We start from the raw sequence: 25,942 nt of genomic DNA, 5'->3' as shown, positions 1-25,942 counted from the left end.
CTGCAGCCACAGCCTGTGTAGACAGATTCATCATAAGAGGATACAACCCTACCACTCTAACCAAAACCCTCAAAAAGGTCAAAGCCATATCCAGACAAAGTTTGCTAGACCAGAATAGGGGGAAAAATAAGGAAAAAGGGAAATTCAGACTCATCACTCCATACTCGGCGGAGGCTAATCATTTAAAATACATGCTAAGCAAAAACTGGCACATTCTGAAAGCTGACAGTGTGATAGGTGAGGATATCCCAACACACCCCCTGGTAACTTTCAAAAAGACACGGTCTATACGTGACCACTTGGTACAGAGCCATTTTGATAAAGTGACCCCCACCACTAACACTCTGAGAAGCATGAAGGGCTTCTTTCCCTGTCACAAATGCAAAGCGTGCTGTAATAGCAAAAGAACGCTCACGTACACAATCCAAGACACAGGTATGGTTAAAAAAATCAACCGGTTCATCACATGCAGCACCCCCTATGTGGTGTACTGTCTCGTTTGCCCATGCGGGCTGCGCTATATCGGCAGTACGGTGCACCCTCTTAAAATCAGGGTATTAGAACACATGAGGGCAATAGATAAGGTGGACCAAGCATATCCTGTTGCAAGACATTTTGCGGAATATCACAAAAGTGACCGCAATCTACTTGCGTGCTATGGGTTAGATTTCATCCCGGATAACATCAGGGGGGGTGACAGGTTGAAAAAACTGCGGAGGCTGGAATCCAGGTATATTATCGACCTCCACACAAAAACACCTTGGGGGTTGAACAGTGGCGAAGACCTTATGGTTCACATAGGTGTATAACATGTATAACATCCAGGTGACTAATACATTTGGTGTAGACGGTCGTATAATACTGGCAGTTGTGTATATCAATAACTGTAATAACATCGGGATACACACAGTTGCAAAATAGTAATATAACACACAATAGTTCAACATTATATGATATATGGCGGGCCTGATAGTAAATGAGCACCTGTATATATGTGAATAAACCAATGTACAGGTAACATCAATGTATATATGTATATAGGGTAGGACAACAATCACAATGGTTGGTGGTAGAATGTAGTGTCTTTTGATTCTTGAATTTCATAGGGACCACTGTTACATTTGTTATATATACATTTTTTCAATCCTTCGGTTTGATTCGAATTATGGTTGGCTAATCTATTATCGAATATTTTATAAACCAAAAGGGATAGATAATAGAGTAACTATGATACATCTGTAATTTTGTAAATATGCTAATGCAACAACATGACTTTTTTCTTTATACAATATGATACATATGAGCTTTTGAATCCAATGTAGCTATTGTAAATGTCATTGTATATTGTAATTGTAAATATTAGCGGGTTGAGATAATATGATCAACAGATATGAGTAGTGGCTTAAGAAGGACAATTGCCGATACACGGCTGAATTGTGACAATGTGAACATTGAGTAATTAGGCCACCCGTAAATATTTCGAGTGGCATGAGAGGAATGTGGTAAACTATATGTGACGCATTTACCCTTCTTTCACTCTGTTCCCTTTAGTGGTTAGTTGCATGTTTATACATATGCTGGCATACAAGGAGTTGATTACAACGTTGTTTAATGTTTGTTCATTAGCCACTCCAAGATGGCGCTGGTGAATGTCAGCACACCATCAGTCCTTCTTCCACTACACTAAATAATGTTTAAAAACAAGACGATGGTCAGTGGCTACTGACATCGAAAAAGGCTGTTTGCCGAAACGCGAGGGCGTCTGTCTTGTCTGTTACCATTAAAGCAACCTGAATGAACTGAGCCTGGGAGTGCGGATATTTCTTACATAAAACTGAGAAATTGGAGCTTCATATATATATATATATATATATATATATATATATATATATATATAACAGCTCCAAAACACCCGCCAACTGCACTCTCGAGCGGGTGCACACAAAGCGGGGGTGTGCCCGCAAACGTATTCAAGCTCCAAAATCCACAGGATATTAAATCCAAAAGAATGCAGCACACGCAGGGGTGGTTCCAACCAAGATTTTAATTGTCGGAACACTCACAGCAACAAGACGCGTTTCGCCATCGAAACGCGTCTTGTTGCTGTGAGTGTTCCGACAATTAAAATCTTGGTTGGAACCACCCCTGCGTGTGCTGCATTCTTTTGGATTTAATATCCTGTGGATTTTGGAGCTTGAATATATATATATATATATATATATATATATATATATATATATATATATATATATATATTCACTGAAAAAACCATAGGTTATACACCATATATAGTTAGGAATTAGCATTTAAAAAACCTTATTTTACTCACACAAAACCATTGAAATTCCATATATAGTTAGTTGTACTAACTATATATCGCGCACCTGCAATCCACTGCTGATCATGTCACATATTACATCATTCATGACATGGTCAGTGACATCACTGATGACATCACTGATGACATCTCAAATGACATCACTGATGACATCACTGATGACATCTCAAATGACATCACTGATGACATCACTGATGACAACTCAAATGACATCACTGATGACATCACTGATGACATCTCAAATGACATCACTGATGACATCTCAAATGACATCACTGATGACATCACTGATGACATCACTGATGACATCTCATTTGACATTACTGATCACATCACTGATGACATCATTCATGTGATAATACGATGAACCTCTTCAGACTCTAATATAACCTTAGATACACTCAGTGTAAACACAGACTCGCAGATTGTCACTCATCCATGAAGTTACACACACACCTAGTCAGTCATGCAAACAATCAATCACACCTCCATTTCCTTAACTATACAGTTAAACACACCTTACTTATTCAAACATATACTAAAACATATTTACTCACTTATACAATCCTGGATACAAGTTCACAATGATCCATACAGCCACTCACACATTCACTGGCTCTTATGCACAGTTATTTATATATGTCAACTCTCACATGTACTGTATTTTACATATGTACTTACTTTGACATGTAGCACTGAGATATCTATTCACTCACCAATACAGTCATGCACACAGTCAACAGCCCATACAGCTGTTTCCACATGCACTTTTGAACCCATACATCTATGCAGAGAGTCATACACCTCCCAGCCACCCATACACACTCTCAGTCTCCCATACAAATACTTGGGCAACCAATCAATAACCCATATAGTTAATCATATAGCTACTGATCAACACATGCAGCAGTTTACAGAACAACAGACATAATGATGCACAAATTAAGACAGTTTAGTCACTAACCCATGCACTCAGTGAGACACATTTAATCACTCACTCATACAGTCAGTCATGCACCTACTAAATCCTTTGTTCAGACACTTCTACATCCACTCATTCTTCAATATGTAAGACATATTTTAACTTTACAGAAACATACAGTCACTGGATGTTGTCATCAGTGATGTCATCAGTGATGTCATTTGAGATGTCATCAGTGATGTCATCAGTGATGTCATTTGAGATGTCATCAGTGATGTCATCAGTGATGTCACTGACCATGTCATGAATGATGTAATATGTGACATGATCAGCAGTGGATTGCGGGTGCGCGATATATAGTTAGTACAACTAACTATATATGGAATTTCAATGGTTTTGTGTGAGTAAAATAAGGTTTTTTAAATGCTAATTCCTAACTATATATGGTGTATAACCTATGGTTTTTTCAGTGAATTTTCAAGGTTTTGTAAATGCTAATTCCTAACTATATATGGTCTATAACCTATGGTTTTTTCAGTGAATTTCATTGGTTTTTTAAAAGCTAATATCTATAGCTGTAAAATGTATTCTTCTTTAAATCCAAAAATATATTTTATATGTTTATTAATAATTTTTTTTAAATATTTTTTTTGTTTCGCTCCCGGTCCGCGAACCGGGAAGCTTCCCGTTAGCTCAATTTGATGCCGCGACCCGGTCCGCGAACCGGTAAGAAATCAACATAGTGACGGTATCGCGTTGCCGCGTAATGCGTCTTATGACGTACTGCGTTAGCGCACCCGGAAGTGCCCCGGGGCGCGGACCGAGGCGCGAAACGCTGCTCCCCGGAAGCGATCCGCGGCGCGTCGCGAAAGCGCGACGTATCGCGTTGCCGCGTAATGCGTCTTGTGACGTACCGCGTTAGCGCACCCGGAAGTGTCCCGGGGCGCGGACCGAGGCGCGAAGCTCAGCGACCCGGAAGCTAACCGGGGCGCGTTCCGCAGCGCGTAACATGAGCGTGAGAGGTCATGTGACTTGTTAATAAAACTTTTCATTGGTTCATTTCACTTTTGGTTTCATAATGATGTAAGGCTAGGTCAGGTGACCTAAAAATAACACTTTTCATTGGTTGAGAAGTATTGTTTTTCCCAAATGATGAAAACCCCTCCTTCTTTCCTCACTCTGACTTTCATCATTGTGAGAGGAAGACCTTCATTACTATATCAGAAATGGCTTCATTGGTAGCTTCAGCTGGTGGACCCCCACCACCACCACCACCTCCTCATGGGAAGAGAGGACCACCTCCCCAGGTCATGACCAACACTGAGGAGGAAGAGGAAGAAATGGATGAGGAGGGAGAAGAACCACAGTTCTTAGAAGAGGTGCCCCGGGTTTCCAGAAAGAAAGCCAGTTTCATCTGGCAGTTTTATTCGATCCCTCGTGGCCAAAAAAAAGTCAATGCGAGGTATGTCACCTGCCTCATATGCAAAGAACAATTATCCAGAGGGACGGACAAGAAATATAGTTACGGAAATCACACAATGCACAGGCACATGACAAGGAAGCATCCACTCAATTACAGCCGGGCGGAAATAAGGGATTTGCAGGACAATCCAAGACCAACTCCTGTGGCCAGACCAAGAATACCAATTTCATTAACACCAGAAGAGGTACGGGAAACTGTGCCAAATATGCAAGAAAATTTTGGCCACATGATACACTCTTGTATGCACTGTCGTGCGTTGTTAGCATGTGGCAACATGAGCATAAATGCTATAAACCTGGCGTATGAACACCATAATTGCCCTAACCGCCCCCAGTAATTTTTTTTTTGCTCCTGTTGAGCCCTTTTCAACGCCTGTTTTTTGTTGTTCCCCCCCCCCAAAAAAACCAAAAAAAATATAAAATCGTTCAAAAAATACAAAAAAACAAAAAATGTTCAAAAAATAAAAATAAAATATAAAACAACAAAAATATTTAAAAAAAAGTTCTTTTCAGAACTACCTTCCCTTTCAAAAAAAATTGCTAGAATGTTTAGCACTCTGGCAAGCTCTATTTCTTTTGGTTCGCTCCCCGGTTAGCTTCCCGGTACGCGGACCGGGAGCTAACCCAAAAAATTTTTACAAAAAAAAAAGAGTAAGTATAAGGAAAGTAAACAGAGAGTGATGTTAAAAGAAAGACCGCTATAGGGAGTAAAGAAGACATACTGTTTAATAGATCTATTTACCGAAGAAAAGACGGAAGAGGGTATAATTGTGAAAAACAAAATAGATAACGAAGTGAAAGAAAAAAAAAGAGAGTATAACATTAACAAAGAAGAGTTTCTTGGAGAATGTGAGTGAATGTTCAAAATAAGATTAAAACATGAGGAATAACAGAGAGAAAAAATAGAAAACAGAAAACAAAAAATAACAGAAAAAGATTAATTGAAACAGCAAAGAAATGTAAGTAACATAGAGCCATATCATCAACATAGGCAATAAAAGTTTTGCAGCTTTTATTGGCAGAAATGTGTCGCTAAAGCTGCTTTTGCGGCAGAAAACTGCCGCTAAAACCACTTTTGCACCAGTTTTCTGCCAATAAAAAGAGCAATAATTTTATTGGCTGTGTTCATAATATGCCCCTTAGTGTGCTTCAACTACACAGAGAAAGCATTATGAACAAGTAGTGATAGAGTGATCAGTCAAAGACACTAAGAGTAATAGAGACGGAGTGAGTGAACAAGAGTGAGGAACTATGAGAAGAGAGGGACTGAGAAAAAGAGTGGAAGGAGTTGAGTAAGTAGGTAATAGAGAAAGGAATGAGGGAAGTAGCAAAGGCAGGAAACTGAGGGTTAAAGAAATGAAGCAGTGGAACTAATAGTAGGTGAATGTGATAGAAATGTAACGAAAAGAGTACAAAGCATTTACCTTATAATTGTCGTTAAATTACTCACTTTTTGTTTTTATACTTTCAATCTGTGAAAGAGAGAACAAACATTTCAAAAATATTAAAACATGTATTTAAAAATTACAAAAGACAAGGGAAAAGATTGAAGGACAAACAGTTTTTCAACAACTTTGACACTTACAGAAGCTTCTGCTTCTCCAGGCCCCCTACACAGTCCTAAAGATATACATTTTAAACTAACAGTATCTTGATGCAGATGAAGTGAGGCCTATCTTAAAACATGGTGCATCTTTTGCATTGCTGTTGTCTCAGAAAAGTGTCGCAAGACACTAAAATTTTAAATAATTGCTTCAGGATGCCAATAAGATGTGTCCTATCCAGAGGTTTGTTTGAGGTGAGGCCTACTCAGGGTTGCAGATGAAATTTCGAGTTGTTGAAGAGAATAGAGGACATAATACATGTGAAGATCTACCAATGAAGTGAGTCATGTCCACTGCACTCTTGAACAAAGTCCAAACCACCTATATTTCCCTGGACAGACCTAAACTTGATCTGCACAATGTGATTCATAATGATAGGAAACACAGGTGATGTAATTGAAATACGTGCAATTTATTTTGCTCATTTCACAATCACATCACTTGTGTTTCCTTTGCTTAGGTATCTCATTGTGCAGATGTAGTCTAGCATATGAAAGAATACGCAGAAGTGCAGCACTGCATGCAACAACTTTGACACTTACAGAAGCCTCACCTTCTCCATGCCTCCTACACAGTTCTACATATACATCATAAATGCAAACAGTACAGAATTAATTATACATGTTAAATGGTTTATTTTTGCTGTTCTCAGAATGTATCAAAATTCACTAAAAACAGTGACTTGAAGGTATTCATCATATAACAGCGGGGAAAAAAAAACACAATCAAAATGATTGTGTTTAAAAAACCCATACAACATAAGAAATCAGAATTCAGAACTCCTTAAAGTTAACTTACTTTCCATGACGTCAAAGGATGTCCTATGAACAGCTTACACTCTTTTGTGCTGTTATTACTTTCAGCCCGCCACTTTCTGAAAGAAAATCTCCATCGTTTTTAAAAACATGTTACATGCAATAAATGACTTCTTGCTCTCTACCACAAGTTTCCACAAGGCCAAATCTTGTCAGACCCATTTATAACTCTTGGATTTCTTGTAAGCCAATCCCGTCATTTGGCATTTCCGCAACTTTCAGAATTAAAATGTTGAAGATCATTTTCACAATCCTGGAATAGTAATATCTTCCCCTTCTTGCTCAGTCATGTTCTACATTTCCTATGACACTGATACTGCTTACTATGAAGCAGACTTACACTAACTCTATGACTACTACAATTATTTAATTCTCTACATCACTTTCAATCACAAAGCAATGTAAAACAGTAGACAGCGTTGCAGACTTACATTCCCTCTACTCTATGTTTTGATTGGCTGCTTCAATTAGCTTATAAAAAGAAATAGTTTTTCTGAACTCATTCAAAGTGCACTTATTTCTCCATGACGTCCAGTCTTATGGTTAGAAGTTATGTCTCTGAACTACACTTATCCTCAAGGCCAAATTGTGTAGGAGCCATTAGAACTTCTTGAAATTCCACAGAGCACATCCCGAGATTATTTCCCTAAAATTTTGGTTTTAAAAACACCAGGTAAGAGTTTTTAAGGTCATACGGCAATTTTTTTTTGAAAATGAAAACAGAATCGTTGCAGAATGACCAGCCATTTCTAGACTTTAAATAAGCTGTGTAATGTCCTGATGTTATTGAAGGGCCGTCATGATATATAATTGCTGCAGTTACAAAAGTCCTTCCTGATATTGACAACTGCGAAGCTACAAAATTTTTAATTAAAGTTGTCAATTTTGTTCCATCAGGCCTACATCGTTGGAACATTAAAATGACATACTGGCCATATGTTCGTATAAATAATGTGGACATCATTTCAGATTTACATTGGCTACACTCCATGTTGTGATCAGCTGCTTTTACTAGCTTATTAAAGGAGACTGATTTACTGTCTGGCAAAGTTAAATATATAAATCTTTCTGAGTCTACACTAGTAGTACTTGATACCATACAGTTCTCGCAGTCATGCTGCCATTGATAAGAAAGCCCAAACAGCTGATCTACATCTACACCTTCAGCATGCAATACATCAAGCATATACATTAAAAACTCCTGACAATCTTGCTGAATATTTTGAGAGAATTGTGTTTGGCCTGAACATCTGTCTAACAGATTTCGAATTTCAGACACACTTTCTATGTTTCTTCTATCAGTGCTACATTTCTCTAACACAGAATTTAACAAACTGCAAAATCTTTGATCAGAATTGACCACAATCTCTTCTTTTACATTTTCTAGAGAAAACAAAACATTAACCACTACATTAGCATAGCAGTTGACACCAGAACTGTTTTCAAATTGAAAACCAACAACATCTTCAACAGAATCCTTTTTGTTTCTGCTTGTAATTTTAGGTTCATCGACTTTTCGTCTTTTTGCTACAACCTCCCCAGTATTGGTCACATTTCTTCGTTTCCGGCCTACCACACGTTTCTCAAACAAAGGATACTGAAGCAAATGTGGCGCATACTCTCTTCTTAACCTATTGTATTCCTTAACACAATCTAGATCCGCACAAATGTTTGTGACATCACACTCAATCAAGTACAATCCCGATAAAGTTCTAACTCGTGACAATGCCACATATGCCATACCCTCCTTGAACACAGAACTGCCAATATTCACCAATGCACAGTCTACACTTAAACCTTGCGATTTATGGATTGTCACCGCATATGCCAAGCAAACAGGAAACTGCTTACGGCGAACATATAAGTCTTTTACAAGCAAAAATCTAGCAGAGCAACGACCAATTAGCTGTACTTCCTCAATGCCATCAAATTTAATTTTTAAAAATTCAATTCCATCTCTATTTCTGTATTTCACAAAATCAACAACATTACCCATTGATCCATTTACCAGACCTCTTTCAACATGTAAATTCCTTCTTAAAATTATACGGCAGTTTAAGCACACATTCAGAGTCTTTTCAAAACCTGCAGTTTTAGATATACTCTTCTCTAATGAATCCAATTTTGTTTTCAGATTCTCAGACAAAATAATTGTTGATCCCATATGCTCTACTCTGTCAATAGCTTCCAGTTTCACAATCTCTTGCTTTTCTAAATGCAACATTTTGTTGTTAAATTTGGCACATTCTGCAAGAGTTGGCATCAAACATATTCCAGATTTCTTCTCAGTAATTTTCTGAAAAATATTCTCAGGCACAACATCTTGTTCTGGATATAAATTTGACAGTAATCGTGCATGTAAAGCTTCTTTCCCATGCTCGGTCACTTTTCCAATTCTAACATCTTGTAGAATAGTCTTGTAAACTTCATCCTTCGCCTGACGCATATTTTCATGCAGTTCAGCATAATTGAAGTTTAACCATATATTGACGTTGCCAATGCTGCCTAGGCACTTCCTGGTATCTTCATGCGTGAGCATTTTGAACACAGGTTGCCCTTTCACTGGTGTCAGCTGCAGAAGATCTCCGAAAACAATGATGTGTTTGCCACCAAATAACACATCATACTCTGTTTTGAGAACTTCTTGCATTCTCAAATGCACAAAGGCAAGCATGACATTGGAAACCATGCTTACTTGGTCAATGATAAGAAGTTTCATTTTCCTCAAGATTCTTGAAACTTCAAAACAAGCATCTCCAGATAGCTTGTGATATTGTAATTTGTTGTCATGCTCCACTGGCAGCATCAGTAAACGATGTAAAGTAATCCCTTTAATATTATGTGCTGCCAGTCCAGTTGGAGCAGTGACAACACAAGACAGCGATGACTCTGTCCTTTCCTGCAAATAGCATGAAATTGCTTTAATGAGGAAACTTTTTCCAGTTCCCGCTTCTCCACTCACGTACAGTCGGACAGGCTTCAACGACGTACATGAGCACTCTTTCTTATCATGACTTAATCCATGATCAATTTGCATGGTAACTTCGTCATATATTTTCCTCTGCTCAACGTTGAGTTGTCTTTCCAACTCTTCTAAGTTAACCGCATCCTCTTGAGCATGTGCCATGGCTCTTTCCACTTCATTCATAGCAGTGGCAGCTTCATTTTCAATAACAGGTCCTCCTAGTGGATCCTGACTCAATGAAGCAGAACTCTGACTGTCCTGAGAACTGTCTCTGGCAATCTCGGCTGCAATCGTTGCTTCCTGCTCAATTTCCGCATTCAACATTTCTACATATTTGGGAAAAGCAGGACATTCTATGGTCTCCTTGGCGGCATTGAAAGAGTCTTCGTAACAGAGGAAATCTCCAAGCAGTTCCTCTTCTGCACGCCAAGGCTTGAAAAGTTGCAAAAGTGCTAAATAGAAAAACTCCTTTTTTTCAGGAGATTCGCCACTCAATTTTCGATGGTTTACCAAGTGGCATTTTCCTTGCTTGACCAGACATCCCTCACTTCCTATTACAGCATACACTCCTTTCTCAGTATCTTCTTTGATGTTCCTCTTGAATATGTAATTTTGAAGAACCTCATACAGACAAACATTCTCGAGGTGAATGCTTCGATTTGGATAATATGTATCCAACATGTTGGTCTTCAAAATGTCGGTACTGTTTGGCTCCTTTTCCGCCAAATACTCAATTTCCCGGACAGGTTTGAGAACTCGATTACGCGTTGCAGCAAGACCAAGACTCGCCCAAACGATACTCCTGGACTTGGCATAGAGACTTGCTGAAGACAACCGGTCAGAACATTCGTACGCTCCGATTTCTCGATGCGACAACATCTTCAGACTGAAACTGTACAACTTCTTGCTGAGGCTCTTTTCATGGGAAATGTCCTCCCACATATCCTTCAATTCTGTCTTCTCTTTTTTGGTGATGTAAGACGTCACATACCGAGCCACAGCCATACAGTTATCAGCCACAAACTGTATATCCATGTTAGCATTCCACATGGACAAAATCACCGGGTTGTAGTCATTGATGTACTTGGACTCTTCGTTCCTCTTCAAATTGTATGTGTTTTTAGGTGATTTCTTCATGACATTGTGTCGCAGCGAAGACATCAAACTGTTTACTCTTCCTTTAGAAATCACCGGTCGTGGAAAGCCGAAACGACATTTGGTGTAGAACTTGTCCTTGTTTCGGAATTTACGACGGCAGTACTTTCCACATCGATGGCTTTGGAAACGCAGAACTTTTTCTCTTAGGCTTTTCTTCTCCTTTGCGTTTGGAACAACACACGTAGAATACTGTTGGATGAAAGTCATCACTGAGTCTTCTGGATCCGTTCCAAATTTAGGTGCATCCTTGATCCACAGCAACATATGTATATGAGGAGCACCTCTTGCTTGGTACTCCTTTCTCCAGAAGAAATCCAACACCTCTCCAAGAGGTGGATTCTTCTTATTCATGATGAAAGACATCATAGCTTCAAATCTATGATTGAAGTACCTACATACATTGACTGGATCCAAAGAGCACAGTTCTCCGGGTGTCTTGAATTCGATGTTATCTACGTTAGCATTTGCCTCTCGTAGAAATTCAAGTAAGTCTTCCCAGCCATACTCGGCACAGCTCAGAGTGAGGAACCATGTGGGAGTACGTAAGTTCCTCAGCATACATTTTAAATCACCATGACGACGGTACCAGTACTCATTAGTACCACGCTGACACGCCATGAGATTAATCAGGTGAGAATCCAAAATACTGTCTTGGACATTGACTTTATCCATAAAGTCACTTGCCGAGATGTTTTGCATGTGTATACCACTTTTCAAGATGTGGTTCACTGCATATGACAGTCCAGACAGATCGCTTTCAAACAGGAGATGAAACAAATAAGGAATGCATTGTCGAAACCTAGCATCTCCTGCATACAATCGCAAAGTCCGGTATTCAGAAGCAGGAATTTGATGAGGTCGCTCATCATATCTTCCTCCCTGACCTGTTGGAAAAAGCTGTGGGAAACACCGAGCTTCCAAACTTTCCTCCCAAACACTAATGGGACTCCCTTTGGCTTGTTTCATTTGAAACAACTCAATAGCATTCCCCATGACTTCCTTGGAATGCAAAGGATGAACACTATAATGTTCATATATTTCTTCACTAGTAGATGGTTCTACTTTCTCAATTTGACCAGCACACAAATCGCTATCCTCTTCCTCACTTACTTCCTCTTCTGCAACATATACATTCTTATAGTATTTATTATTTTTTTTCAAATACAATGTTGCCTTTTTAACTTTCCTAACATCTACTAAATCTTGCCATATTTTCTTATTCTTTGTCGGAACCCCATTAACTAAGATAACCAGAGGTTCCTCTTCCACTTTTTCTACTCCAATTGTGTTAATGTTTTTCTTCAAATCTAGAGGCAAATAAACAACTCTTCCCTTTAATCCTCTCTGTAAATCTGATGGAGGCAATTTCCCTGTCTTTGGCTCCATTCTTACAATAGCCTGAAAGGGATGGATACTTTGAATCAAAATAGATTCATAAGTATTTAAATCCTTCAATTCAGAAGGAATCTCAACCAATTCCAGATTATTATGAACTGCTCTAGCAGGCATCTGGTTTTGATTTAATTTGCAACAACAATAAGTACACACACGTTGATCGAATCCCAAATCAAAACAATTTTCTACCATCAAGTATGTTGCAAAATCCTTCCATTCACTATTATTTTCCCTTTCACTTTTTGCATATAAATCCACTAACTTAGTCTGATTCTTATAATAAGTGCGTCGACAACACACACAAGTGAAATTAGGCCTCTCACTTGATTTCACCTGAAACGTCGCAATTTCCCTCTGGAAATTATCTGTACTGGAAACCTGTACACTATCTTCCACATTACCCTCTTCTTCTGGGTCAATTTCAACATTCTCCTCTTTACTTCCAAAGTAACAAAACTCAATTTCTTCACATATGTTCTTCACATCTATTTCAGAACCATGCAAAAGAGCAGCGCATAATTGTTTAAGCATAATTGCTGGACTCTTAGCATAATACAACATTCTAACTAATTTCCTCACTTTATTATGATGCACTGCTAGCATCCTGAAATGATGAAAAACACTCTGGCATACTCTCCTGGAAAGACAAGCCAGTGAATGACCATGCAAACCTGTCACTTATCTCACTCTGCAAGGATCTAATTCTTGCAACAACCTTATTTTCTGCTTCAAACTTTTCTTATTAAATGACCGTACAAAATCACAAAGCAAATTGATGGAATCCTGTCGCACACTACAAATACTACTACACTTCCAGGTGTACACAGGACCCTTAGCACGTCTCCCTAAAACCTCATTACCTAACACCTCTTCTGTCTCTGTTGTCACAAGTTTTTCTTTTTCAACTGGACAACCATCTTTCACTTCATAAGCACGACCACTGGTGTCAACTGCATGCACCAAATCATTATCCTGGAAATAACTCTCCTCATTAAAAAATGCCTCACAGCTTGAACTATGCATCCATTCTCCAGAAAAAACTTCACAAAAATTACTACGATTAACTATTCTCTTCCATCTACTATTTCTTTTGAAATCATAAATTGCCTTGTTTAGCTTCCTAATTCTATTGATTATCAAAATAAATAACTTACGTTTAATTTCAAATGCCTGATCAATAACTTTCTCAACTTTTTTTTTTCTCTTATAAAAAACCAGTTTCTGTTGACCTTTAATATTTTTTAACAAATTGCCAACTATCCTGTTGCGGAACATTCGTTTACGAATGTCCCTAAACTGTTGTTTCCTTCTACTATCATGCACAGAGTTATCTCTTGCTCTAGCAGTAACATTTTTGATTGGCCTTTCCTTTCCATTTGAATTGCTTCTCTTTTTATGGACTAAAACATTTTCTGTAGTAATATTTTTTTTACTACACATATTTCTTATGAAATATTGTGTGCTCTTACCCGGTGCTTTCTTCGTGACTTGACAAATATTTTTGTTAGAGGACTGCTGCTTATTTTGTTTCACCTGCTGTCTTTGACGTTTTGCAGCCTTTCTCTGTCTTTCTATTGTTGGCATGGTGAAATCTTGAAATGATCTGCAGTTGAATCTGTGGTAAAATATAATAAAAAATGTTATTAACCATTATTACCAAACAGTAAATCAATAACAGTGATCAAAAACTTAACACACTACTTGACATTTTAAATAGAAGATTTTTTAGTCCTTGGCAAATTTACAATACAGAAATAGCAGAAAAGAAATGACATTTATATTTATGTTACCTGTGCTATTTTATATGTGAATCTGATCTAATTTTATGAGCATATTTTAATATTTTATTGAAGACACTACACATAACCTGTTTTTGAAGGTGTCTTTATTTTTAAATTAAACGGTTTACATTTTTACTTTTTATTAATTATAAATTTTAAAAATAAATGTTTATATTTCCATAGGCTCAAGCAGGTCAGCTTCCCACCCTATGTCATATAATTCGGACAAATCTGCATCCTCATCACGCTCTTCTTCATCCTCAGGATTTAAATCATCCAATGGATCAACATCCACTGATGTTTCAATTACAAGTTCAATGATGAGGTCAAAATCAACTGATTGCAGATTGTCGCTCATGTTGATGTTGTCTTTATCTTTAAAGAAAGATAACAACAATGAGATGTTGCAGAGTAAGAGACAAATCTCAGAGATTATAATAGTAAAATTGTTTAACAAGAGTAATATTTTGCAGCTATTATTTAGCCATGTCCAGCAATGCTGATCAGGTGAAGACTATGTCTAATTTTTCAGTGAACAGGACTCATCTCTTCTTAACCTTGGATAAGCCTCACCGACTCTGTGTGTCCTGCACATACTTAAATGTAAAGGGGCAGATTTATGTTAAATGGCACATCCCCAGGCATGCACCAGTTAACGTGCACCGCTGCTCTGCCACCCATGGTGTGCCGTATTTACAATCAGATAGGAGAAAGCTGCGTCAAAACCCTGCGCTTGCTTTAAGCAGGCATGGGTCTTGACGCAACATTGTGGAGATGGGGCACCCCTGAGCCTTGCTTGAGCTGCATCGCACTTGCGATACAACTCCAGCAATCACTACCTTTACAGCACAGATACATCACGCATCTGTGCCATTTTTGCCCCATGATGCCCCGCATTGTAAATGCAGCACACCATGGGTGGCGGAACAGCGGCGCAGGATGACTGACACATCCCTGGTGATGCACCAGTCATCATAAATCTATCCCTAAGCTTCTTATCTTGTTACAGATGAACCGCCATATGTACCATCAAACTATTTTGCATTTCCTAAATAGCGAATTTTAAGGAATAAATAGCAATTCTTTACCATTCCTAATTTGCAATGAGCAAATTGCTAATTGCAAGTTACCCATTCATTTCCATGGGCTAGGAGGCTCATAGGAATGAAGGTTTAATTTGCGATTAGCAATTTGCTCATCACAAATTAGGAATTTTTCCAAGGGTGCAGGGGTGTCTCAAGAACACCCTGCTGCACCCCTGAAAAAGAAATTTGGGGGCATATGGCACACATACATGCCCTAAGGGCATGTGTTGGCGTCATATGGGACCTTTTGTTTTTTTGAAAAAAAGCTTTTTGAAAAGAATTCACAAATTACCACCAATTTACCACAATAGTTTCCAAATCCTTAATGTCATTTTTTACATATTTTTTGTTTGATACATTGCATTTAAGTAATCGCAAAATTTGCAAATCCTTCAGTGCAATCGCAAAATAAGGAATAGCAAATTTTGCTACTCCTTATTTTGCATCAAACTTGTTTGATACATACCATTTGTCTAATTAACATTCGCAAAGGCCGAAATTCGCAGAATTTTGATCTTTGCGAATGCTAATTAGCTTGATACATATGGCCCCAAGTGAGGCCTGTCTTGCAACATGGTGCATCTTTTGCATCACTGCTGCATTGGTTTCATGTGGTACGTTTTTTTTACACCATGACATATCTGCCTAAATGCATCAATTTGTAATTTTGTCGCCTCATAGCAAATCTTTTGCACCGCCGCTGCATCATAAAAGTGACGCACAGTGGCGCAAAAGAGGCATACACCTATCATAAATCTGTCCCTAGCATTTTAAATGATTAATCCAGGATGGCGATAAGGTGTGGCCTACCCAAAGGTTTGTTTAAGGTGAGGCCTACTCAGGATTGCAGATTAAAGTTACGCTTGATGAAGAATACAGAGGAGATAATACATGTAAAGGCCTACCAATGAAGTAAGTAATGTGCACTTTATTTCGCCAGTCATCATAAATGTATCCCTAAGCTTCTTATCTTGTTACAGATGAACCACCATATGTACCATCAAACTATTTTGCATTTCCTAAATAGCGAATTTTAAGGAATAAATAGCAATTCTTTACCATTCCTAATTTGCAATGAGCAAATTGCTAATTGCAAATTACCCATTCATTTCCATGGGCTAGGAGGCTCATAGGAATGAAGGTATAATTTGCGATTAACAATTTGCTCATCACAAATTAGGAATTTTTTCAAGGGTGCAGAGGTATCTCAAGAACACCCTGCTGCACCCCTGAAAAAGAAATTTGGGGGCATATGGCGCACATACATGCCCTAAGGACATGTATTGGCGTCATATGGCACCTTTTGTTTTTTGGAAAAAAATGCTTTTTGAAAAGAATTCGCAAATTACCACAAACTAGAAGTTGGTGGTAGTTTCCAAATCCTTAATGTTATTTTTTACATATTTTTTGTTTGATACATTGCATTTAAGGAATCACAAAATTTGCAAATCCTTCAGTGCAATCGCAAAATAAGGAATAGCAAATTTTGAATTAAGGACATTTTAAGTCATTTCCACATGTGCAGTGTTTTCAAATTATGATTTGAAAATCGTTTTTGGGGAAAAGTAATGGTTTGCAAATTTATGACAAGGACATAATGGTGTATGCTTCTCTATAAGGCATTTCAGTGTCTCTGATGTCATTTTTCCCATATTACATTATAAGACCTTTCCCCATGGAGCACATTCCTTGTAAATATGCTCCCACCTGTGCATGGTGAATTTAGATTTTGACTGTTTGAGTCACATAGCCATGTTAAAAGTGACCCAAAAAAATTGGAAACGCTTTAAAAAAACACATTCATGTGTCTTAAGGACATTTTAAGTCATTTCCCCGTGGACAGTGTTTTGTAAGTGGCGCAAAAGAGTCATACACCTATCATAAATCTGTCCCTAGCATTTTAAATGATTAATTCATGATGACGATAAGGTGTGGCCTATCCAGAGGTTTGTTTAAGGTGAGGCCTACTCAGGATTGCAGATTAAAGTTACGCTTGATGAAGAATTCAGAGGAGATAATACATGTAAAGGCCTACCAATGAAGTAAGTGATTTGCACTTTATTTCGCCAGTCATCATAAATGTATCCCTAAGCTTCTTATCTTGTTACAGATGAACCACCATATGTACCATCAAACTATTTTGCATTTCCTAAATAGCAAATTTTAAGGAATAAATAGCAATTCTTTACCATTCCTAATTTGCAATGAGCAAATTGCTAATTGCAAATTACCCATTCATTTCCATGGGCTAGGAGGCTCATAGGAATGAAGGTGCAATTTGCGATTAGCAATTAGCTCATCACAAAATAGGAATTTTTCCAAGGGTGCAGGGGTGTCTCAAGAACACCCTGCTGCACCCCCTGAAAAAGAAATTTGGGGGCATATGGCGCACATACATGCCCTAAGGGCATGTATGGGCGTCATATGGCACCTTTTCTTTTTTGGAAAAAAAGCTTTTTGAAAAGAATTCACAAATTACCACCAACTAGAAGTTGGTGGTAGTTTCCAAATCCTTAATGTCATTTTTTTAACATATTTTTTGTTTGATACATTGCATTTAAGTAATCGCAAAATTTGCAAATCCTTCAGTGCAATCGCAAAATAAGGAATAGCAAATTTTGCTATTCCTTATTTTGCATCAAACTTGTTTGATACATACCATTTGTCTAATTAGCATTCGCAAAGGCCGAAATTCGCAGAATTTTGATCTTTGCGAATGCTAATTAGCTTGATACATATGGCCCCAAGTGAGGCCTGTCTTGCAACATGGTGCATCTTTTGCATCACTGCTGCATCGGTTTCATGTGGTACGTTTTTTTTACACCATGACACATCTGCCTAAATGCATCAATTTGTAATTTTGTCGCCTCATAGCAAATCTTTTGCACCGCCGCTGCATCATAAAAGTGACGCACAGTGGCGCAAAAGAGGCATACACCTATCATAAATCTGTCCCTAGCATTTTAAATGATTAATCCAGGATGACGATAAGGTGTGGCCTATCCAGAGGTTTGTTTAAGGTGAGGCCTACTCAGGATTGCAGATTAAAGTTACGCTTGATGAAGAATACAGAAGAGATAATACATGTAAAGGCCTACCAATGAAGTAAGTGATTTGCACTTTATTTTGCCAGTCATCATAAATGTATCCCTAAGCTTCTTATCTTGTTACAGATGAACCACCATATGTACCATCAAACTATTTTGCATTTCCTAAATAGCGAATTTTAAGCAATAAATAGCAATTCTTTACCATTCCTAATTTGCAATGAGCAAATTGCTAATTGCAAATTACCCATTCATTTCCATGGGCTAGGAGGCTCATAGGAATGAAGGTTGCAATTTGCGATTAGCAATTAGCTCATCACAAAATAGGAATTTTTTCAAGGGTGCAGGGGTATCTCAAGAACACCCTGCTGCACCCCTGAAAAAGAAATTTGGGGGCATATGGCACACATACATGCCCTAAGGACATGTATTGGCGTCATATGGCACCTTTTGTTTTTTGGAAAAAAATGCTTTTTGAAAAGAATTCGCAAATTACCACAAACTAGAAGTTGGTGGTAGTTTCCAAATCCTTAATATCATTTTTTACATATTTTTTGTTTGATACATTGCATTTAAGGAATCGCAAAATTTGCAAATCCTTCAGTGCAATCGCAAAATAAGGAATAGCAAATTTTGAATTAAGGACATTTTAAGTCATTTCCACATGTGCAGTGTTTTCAAATTATGATTTGAAAATCGTTTTTGGGGAAAAGTAATGGTTTGCAAATTTATGACAAGGACATAATGGTGTATGCTTCTCTATAAGGCATTTCAGTGTCTCTGATGTCATTTTTCCCATATTACATTATAAGACCTTTCCCCATGGAGCACATTCCTTGTAAATATGCTCCCACCTGTGCATGGTGAATTTAGATTTTGACTGTTTGAGTCACATAGCCATGTTAAAAGTGACCCAAAAAAATTTGCAAACGCTTTAAAAAAACACATTCATGTGTCTTAAGGACATTTTAAGTCATTTCCCCATGGACAGTGTTTTGTAAGTGGCGCAAAAGAGGCATACACCTATCATAAATCTGTCCCTAGCATTTTAAATGATTAATTCAGGATGACGATAAGATGTGGCCTATCCAGAGGTTTGTTTAAGGTGAGGCCTACTCAGGATTGCAGATTAAAGTTACGCTTGATGAAGAATACAGAGGATATAATACATGTAAAGCTCTACCAATGAAGTAAGTGATGTCCACTTCATTGCGCCAGTCATCATAAATGTATCCCTAAGCTTCTTATCTTGTTAGACATCAACCGCCATATGTATCATATAACTATTTTGCATTTCCCAAATAGCGAATTTTAAGGAATAAATAGCGATTCTTTACCATTCCAAATTTGCGATGAGCAAATTGCTAATTGCAAATTACCCATTCATTTCCATGGGCCAGGATGCCCATATGAAAGAAGGTGCAATTTGCGATTAGCAATTAGCTCATCGCAAATTAGGAATTTTTCCAAAGGTGCAGGGGTGTCTCAATAACACCCTGCTGCACCCCTGAAAAAGAAATTTGGGGGCATATGGCGCACATAAATTTTAACAACATTCCTTTACCTCAAAAACGATTTTCAATTCATAATTTGAAAACACTGCCCACAGGGAAATTACTTAAAATGTCCTTAAGACACATGAAAGTGTTTTTTTATTGCCTTTCCAGCATGGTTGGGTCACTTTTAACATGGCTATGTAACACAAACATTTAAAATCTAAATTTGCCATGCACAGGTGGGAGCATATTTACAAGCAATTTGCGCCACAGAGAAAGGTCTTACATTAAAATGGGAAAAATAACATCAGGGACAGTCAATTGCCTTATAAAGAAGCATACACCATTATGTCCTTCTCATAAATTTAAAAACAATTCCTTTTCCCCAAAAACGATTTTCAAATCATAATTTCAAAACACTGCACATGGGAAAATTACTTAAAATGTCCTTAAGACACATAAAAACGTTTTTTTAATTGCCTTTGCAGCATGTTTGTATCACTTTTAACATGGCTATGTAACATAAACATTCAAAATCTAAATTTTCCATGCACAGGTGGGAGCATATTTACAAGCAATTTGCGCCACATAATTCATAATTTTCTCCTTAAAGCACACTATTCTCTATCTAAATTAAATAAATATTTTCTCACCTTAGCAAATACTTTGAGTTTGAAAACAGTCTCAGAAACACACCAATTTGTCTTCAGCAGAGCAAAAGGTATGCACTCCAGAGTCTGCAGCTATCAAAAGCACAGAAATGCTGTAATTCTTCACACATATCTCTCATGTCACCCAATCAAAACTCTTCCCTCACTTTTTTTCAAATGAAAACCCTTCCCCCCTCTGCCCTTTCTGCCTTTTTTGCATAGCAACCACCTCTTGGAAGACCTCTGGTGTTTGCAAGTTCACACAACAATGTTGCAATTGAACTCTGAACTCTCAGTGCACCTGCATATCCAGTGCATTCTTTCATTTAATGATTTTTTATTGACCATTCAAAATACATCTTTCAAATAACTCATCCGTGCACCCTAACTTTCTGTTTTCAGCAATCAAAATCCACCAATCACTGTTACTGCTTCATGAACACAGAAACTCCACAGTTTTTTTCATTTTAAACTCTCATTTTTTCAACTGCCATTTCATTGCCACACTTCATCTGACTGCAGGAGAACCTTCTCTCACCATGTTTTCTGTCTGGATTGTTGGACATAGTTATATTCACTGGGCTCAAAGGTACGCTGAAAACAGGACCTAACCTCAATTTACAAGATGTGGAAATTAAGTGGTTTGGCCACAGAGGATTAAAATGTCACCAATTGATACCATTGGTGAAAACCTTTATGCATTTGCCCAAACCTGACCTGTTAATTGTGCACTGTGGAGGTAATGATTTGGGCACTTTGACTGGGGTAGGTCTGGAAATGCTTTTAAAGGACACCTTTGAGCAATTGATGGCACTTTTTCCTCAGACTGCCTTGGTATATTCAAATATATGCCAAAGACAGAAATGGAGGTGGTCAAACCAATTTTGTCCACAAATTGAGAAGTCGAGGAAGCATGTAAACAAATCTGTTTCAGCTTACATGAGAGACCATGGAATGGGCTCCATGTACAACAATAACTTGCGTTACTACATGCAAGATATCTACAGAGGAGATGGAGTTCACTTCTCAGATGAGGGCAACAGAATTTTCACTCTGAATTTAAGACTGTGCATTGGTACCTACTTATAAGTACCTAAATGTACCATAAACCCAAAAGCTCTTCTCAGAGCTACCCTACATCTGATCACTCACAATTATTATTTTACTCTAACATTTTTCACTAATTTTCAACAAAGTACGCTCCCTGGGGCGCTACCCGGTACGCGAACCGGGAGCTAACCTCGCGAAATTTTTTAAAAAAATGTTTTTTTTTCACACATATAAGCCTCCTCAGCCACCCTCACAAAACCTAGGGGGTCAAGATAAGTCTACCGTGCCCCCTTCTACCCATTCTGAACATTATTTGCCCTCCATCTTGTATCTTAATTCGACCGAAACACAAAATGGTGGACTCCCGTAACGCTTAAGGTTCGCGAACCGGGGCGCTCAACGGTTCGCGTACCGGGTCGCTCCCTGGGAAGCGCACCATCAAAAAAGGTGGGAAAGTAGTTCACAGAAAAGCCACTGGAGACAATTTCACCAAATATAGATTAGCTCATACTACATACCAATCCCTACCATTTTCACAAATTTGATTGGAATTCCATTTAGCCATTTAGCCTGTAGACCTCTCTAAATACCGTGAGGTAAATTACTTCACAAAACACATCTGAAGTGTTGGAATTGACCCGCGGGGCCCTTTTAAAGCCTCCACATTAAACCTAGGGGGTCAGGGAGGATCTACTATGCCCCCTTATGGTTATTTCCCCCTTTGTTTTGGCCTCCTCTTGTCTCTCAATCCTACCGAGAGACAAGATGGCGGCCGCTCCGGACTGTTTAGAATGTTGACAGACACCGGAGAGCCAATCAGCTTCGCTACGCGAAGTTCCGGTACGCGCCCCGGTCCGCGAACCGGGGCGCTGCCCGGTCCGCTGTTACAGATATATATCTTTTTTTAAACGTTAATTTCTCAAAATCCACTGGAGCACATATATTGAGACCTACAAAAGGCACATCGGGCTACCAGTCCCTACAATTTTGCCAAGTTTCGTGCAAATCCATTCAGCCGTTCGGCCTAAAAGTGAGGCCAACCGCCCTATGGAAAACTCAATGTTAAAAACACGTTTTGGGACCCCCCTTTTTTCTGGGCCCCCCCTTGACGAAACCCCCCCAAATTTTCAAGGGCTGCTCAGAAACAAAATGTTCAATTTTCCAGAAAATTTCAGCCAATTCCGTCCACAAACGCAAAAGTTATTAGACATAGAATTTTCAAAAATCCCATAGGGAAAAAATCCTAACTATATATACCTACTGGCGACCGCCAGTAGGTTATATATATATATATATATATATATATATATATATATATATATATATATATATATATATATATATATATATATATATATATATATATATATATATATATATATATATATATATATATATATATATATTTTATAATAGCCCAGCAGATGAAACATGATGCCAGCCTACTAGATGAACTCCTTTCATTCACCGCTGCTTCATGCTTCACGTCCTGTTGCTCAAGACTTATTTATTGTTTTTTTTTTTTTTTTACAAGGGCCCAGCAGCTCCAAATTGCTGCAGGGCTGCTCAATTGCTGGTCTGTGCTTCTCTCGCACTCCTTTTACATTTATTTTTACATTTCTATAATCTTTCTTTTTAAATTCTTTAATAGAACAACTGCTGCAAAGATTGCCAGCCATGTGTTCATATTCGTTTTGATGCATGCACATGCTTTCAAATGGCAAAAGCAGTGGCAAAAGCAATAGCTCTGCAGGTAAGACTCGAGATCTATAGGTTTTGCCAAAACTTTTTTTACTAAGCTAATAAGACATCACGATATGCAGTGTGGATGATGTTTTGCAAAGTGAAGATTTTACCTGCACTCAAGAGTTAACATGATGGAGATGTTCACATACCCAAAGGTAATATTACATGTACAATATTCAAGACGTTGCCTGTGGATCCGTACCAGAGAGAAAAGGTAAGCAAAAGGAAGTGAATTCTGGACGAAAGTCACATGAAAAATTCAAAATATTTTGCCAAGGATAGGTTGGTGCCTGCACTGCACGGCTTCCCAGTAGCAAACACAAAAACAGATCATTTTAAATGGGCTGCACAGACGCATACACCCGTGAACCGAAGAAGTGAAAAAAATCATTGAAAACATAGAGCTATGTTGGCAAATCAGTAAACCGGATTAGAAACATGCCTTCTGCTTTAGGTGTAAGATTTCCGTTTAATTCTTTGCATTTCTTTTTCCAAGCAAAAGTCACAGACGTATGGGAATGCATAACGAAATCTGAAACCTGCATCAGGTGGAAATGTTTGCCATGGAAAAATCCCCCTGTTTAAGTTTCTCCTTATTAAACTCACTGAAGGGAAAAGTCATTCTGATGGGCAAAGCTTTCTACTAGATCAAGTGGATCTCCACGGTGAAATGTTAATTTCCCCACAAATATCATCACTATGAGGGCAGTGGGACTTGGATGCAGTAAAAGTGATGGAGGACATACCGATATAGCAAGGTTCTTTTATACACCTGTGCTGTTTTACCTTCCGCTCCAAGTTCTATAATGTTGCATGCTTCCCCCCTTTCCGAGCGGCAACTCAGAATGTTTCTATTCATTTTTACTAGAGGTGTGTATCTTTTCATTCCTTGTTCCCAGAAATTATCTTTAGCAGTATTCTATTAGCACCATGAAGGTGACAGATAGCATCAGGAGGCGCTATACAATGAAAAGAACAGCATTTGAAAAGCCAACACATCAATCCTGCTTCATGAACACGGAGTAAAACATTAACAAAGCTTTCTACAGTGAAAGAAAAATCGCTCATGCTGTTGGGTTGACAGTTTGGTGTATCTTTCGGTCTCCAGCGAAGTACTTGCATTCCGTTGCACGAGGAACTAATTTACATCTAAAATGTACACTGAATTATCACCTATTCCAATTCTTTATTTCATATCAGAATATTTCACCGAAAATATGTTTTTTTAGTTCTGTTTTCTCTCTGCAAAAGTCTTTGTTAAATGAGACATTTCTACTAATGGACAAAGTAGACAAGTTTTTTTCTTTTACAAAATGTTTTATAAGACTATTTAGAAAAAGCATTTGTTATGTATGTGTTGCGGTCTGTACCACAAACAGATTTTTTTGTTGTTTTCTGTTGATATTTACCCATGCATTACTGAAGGTAATATAACTAAATTAGCACCTTGTTAGAATTTTCAATGTAAGCAAGGTTACACCAGAAGAGGTGCATGTGTAAGTAATGCCCATCTGTTTCTAATGTCCTGAACCACTTTTGTTTTCCTACTTATATTGAAGCAAGTATAGTGCACCTGCATCAAAATCACAACTGAATAACAAGAAGCACTTCAGCTCTAGATGCGACAAGCGGAATGGGTGGGTGGGTGGATAGAAAAGACAGACATCCAACTTCGACCCTACCTGTCGATGAACTGGTCGATCATGACAATGTCCCCAGGCTGAATCTCTTCTCTCAGAGAGCCACACGCTGTAGTTGCCAAAACATGAGTGCAGCCTTCTTCTTTCAATGCCCAAATGTTGGCACGAAAATTGATGTTTGTTGGTGCAATTGTATGCTGTCTCCCGTGCCTGGAAGAGTAAATACAAGAAGCACAATCACAACATTTTCTGACAAAACTGTAAGAAAGGAAAATGAAAAAGTAACTACAACAGTTACAAAACTAATTTTCCCAAAATGTAAATGTAAACACTCATACGACAATGTTGTGAAACTGAGGAAGCTGGCTCTGTATATACTATACCAAAGTAAGGTATAGTGTGTACAGGGTCCAGTTGAACCCCATAGGTAGGCAGAGGTAAAGTTAGATAGCACCTCACTCTCTATTTGTGGTAGTGTGGTCCATCAGTAAGGCTTTATCAGAGGCCAGTGTTAAGCATTTGTTGTACACACTCAGTCAGCAAATGAATTCACACACTCAAAGACTGAACTTCAGACCAATAGTTTTTGTATAAGAATATTCTTTTAGTTATTTTATTTCCTAGAACCAAGCAAGCCTGGCACAGGTAAGTGATAAGTACTTTGAAGTAAATATACAGTTTGTAACACAGTTTGGATTGCAATTGTAAATGTACTTTGATTTGATTACAGTAGTGCTACTGATAATGCAGTGCTTTTCAGAATACAGT

At 38.1% G+C, this 25,942-nt stretch overlaps 1 protein-coding gene across 1 annotated transcript in view; it reads right to left on the bottom strand.

Moving 5' to 3' along the window:
- Positions 1–25,942, bottom strand: part of MTAP (methylthioadenosine phosphorylase) — a 351,598-nt gene that overhangs the window by 135,277 nt on the left and 190,379 nt on the right. The window contains exon 4 of the mRNA XM_078676000.1: positions 25,217–25,384. Within this exon, the coding sequence (XP_078532126.1) occupies positions 25,217–25,384 (168 nt within the window). The remainder of the gene's footprint in view (positions 1–25,216; positions 25,385–25,942) is intronic.

Source organism: Lissotriton helveticus, chromosome 2_1 (genome assembly GCF_964261635.1).
Source record: "Lissotriton helveticus chromosome 2_1, aLisHel1.1, whole genome shotgun sequence".
NCBI classification, from domain to species: Eukaryota; Metazoa; Chordata; class Amphibia; order Caudata; family Salamandridae; genus Lissotriton; species Lissotriton helveticus.
The sequence above is the reverse complement of the archived record's forward strand: the minus strand, read 5'-3'. Positions and strand labels throughout refer to the sequence as shown.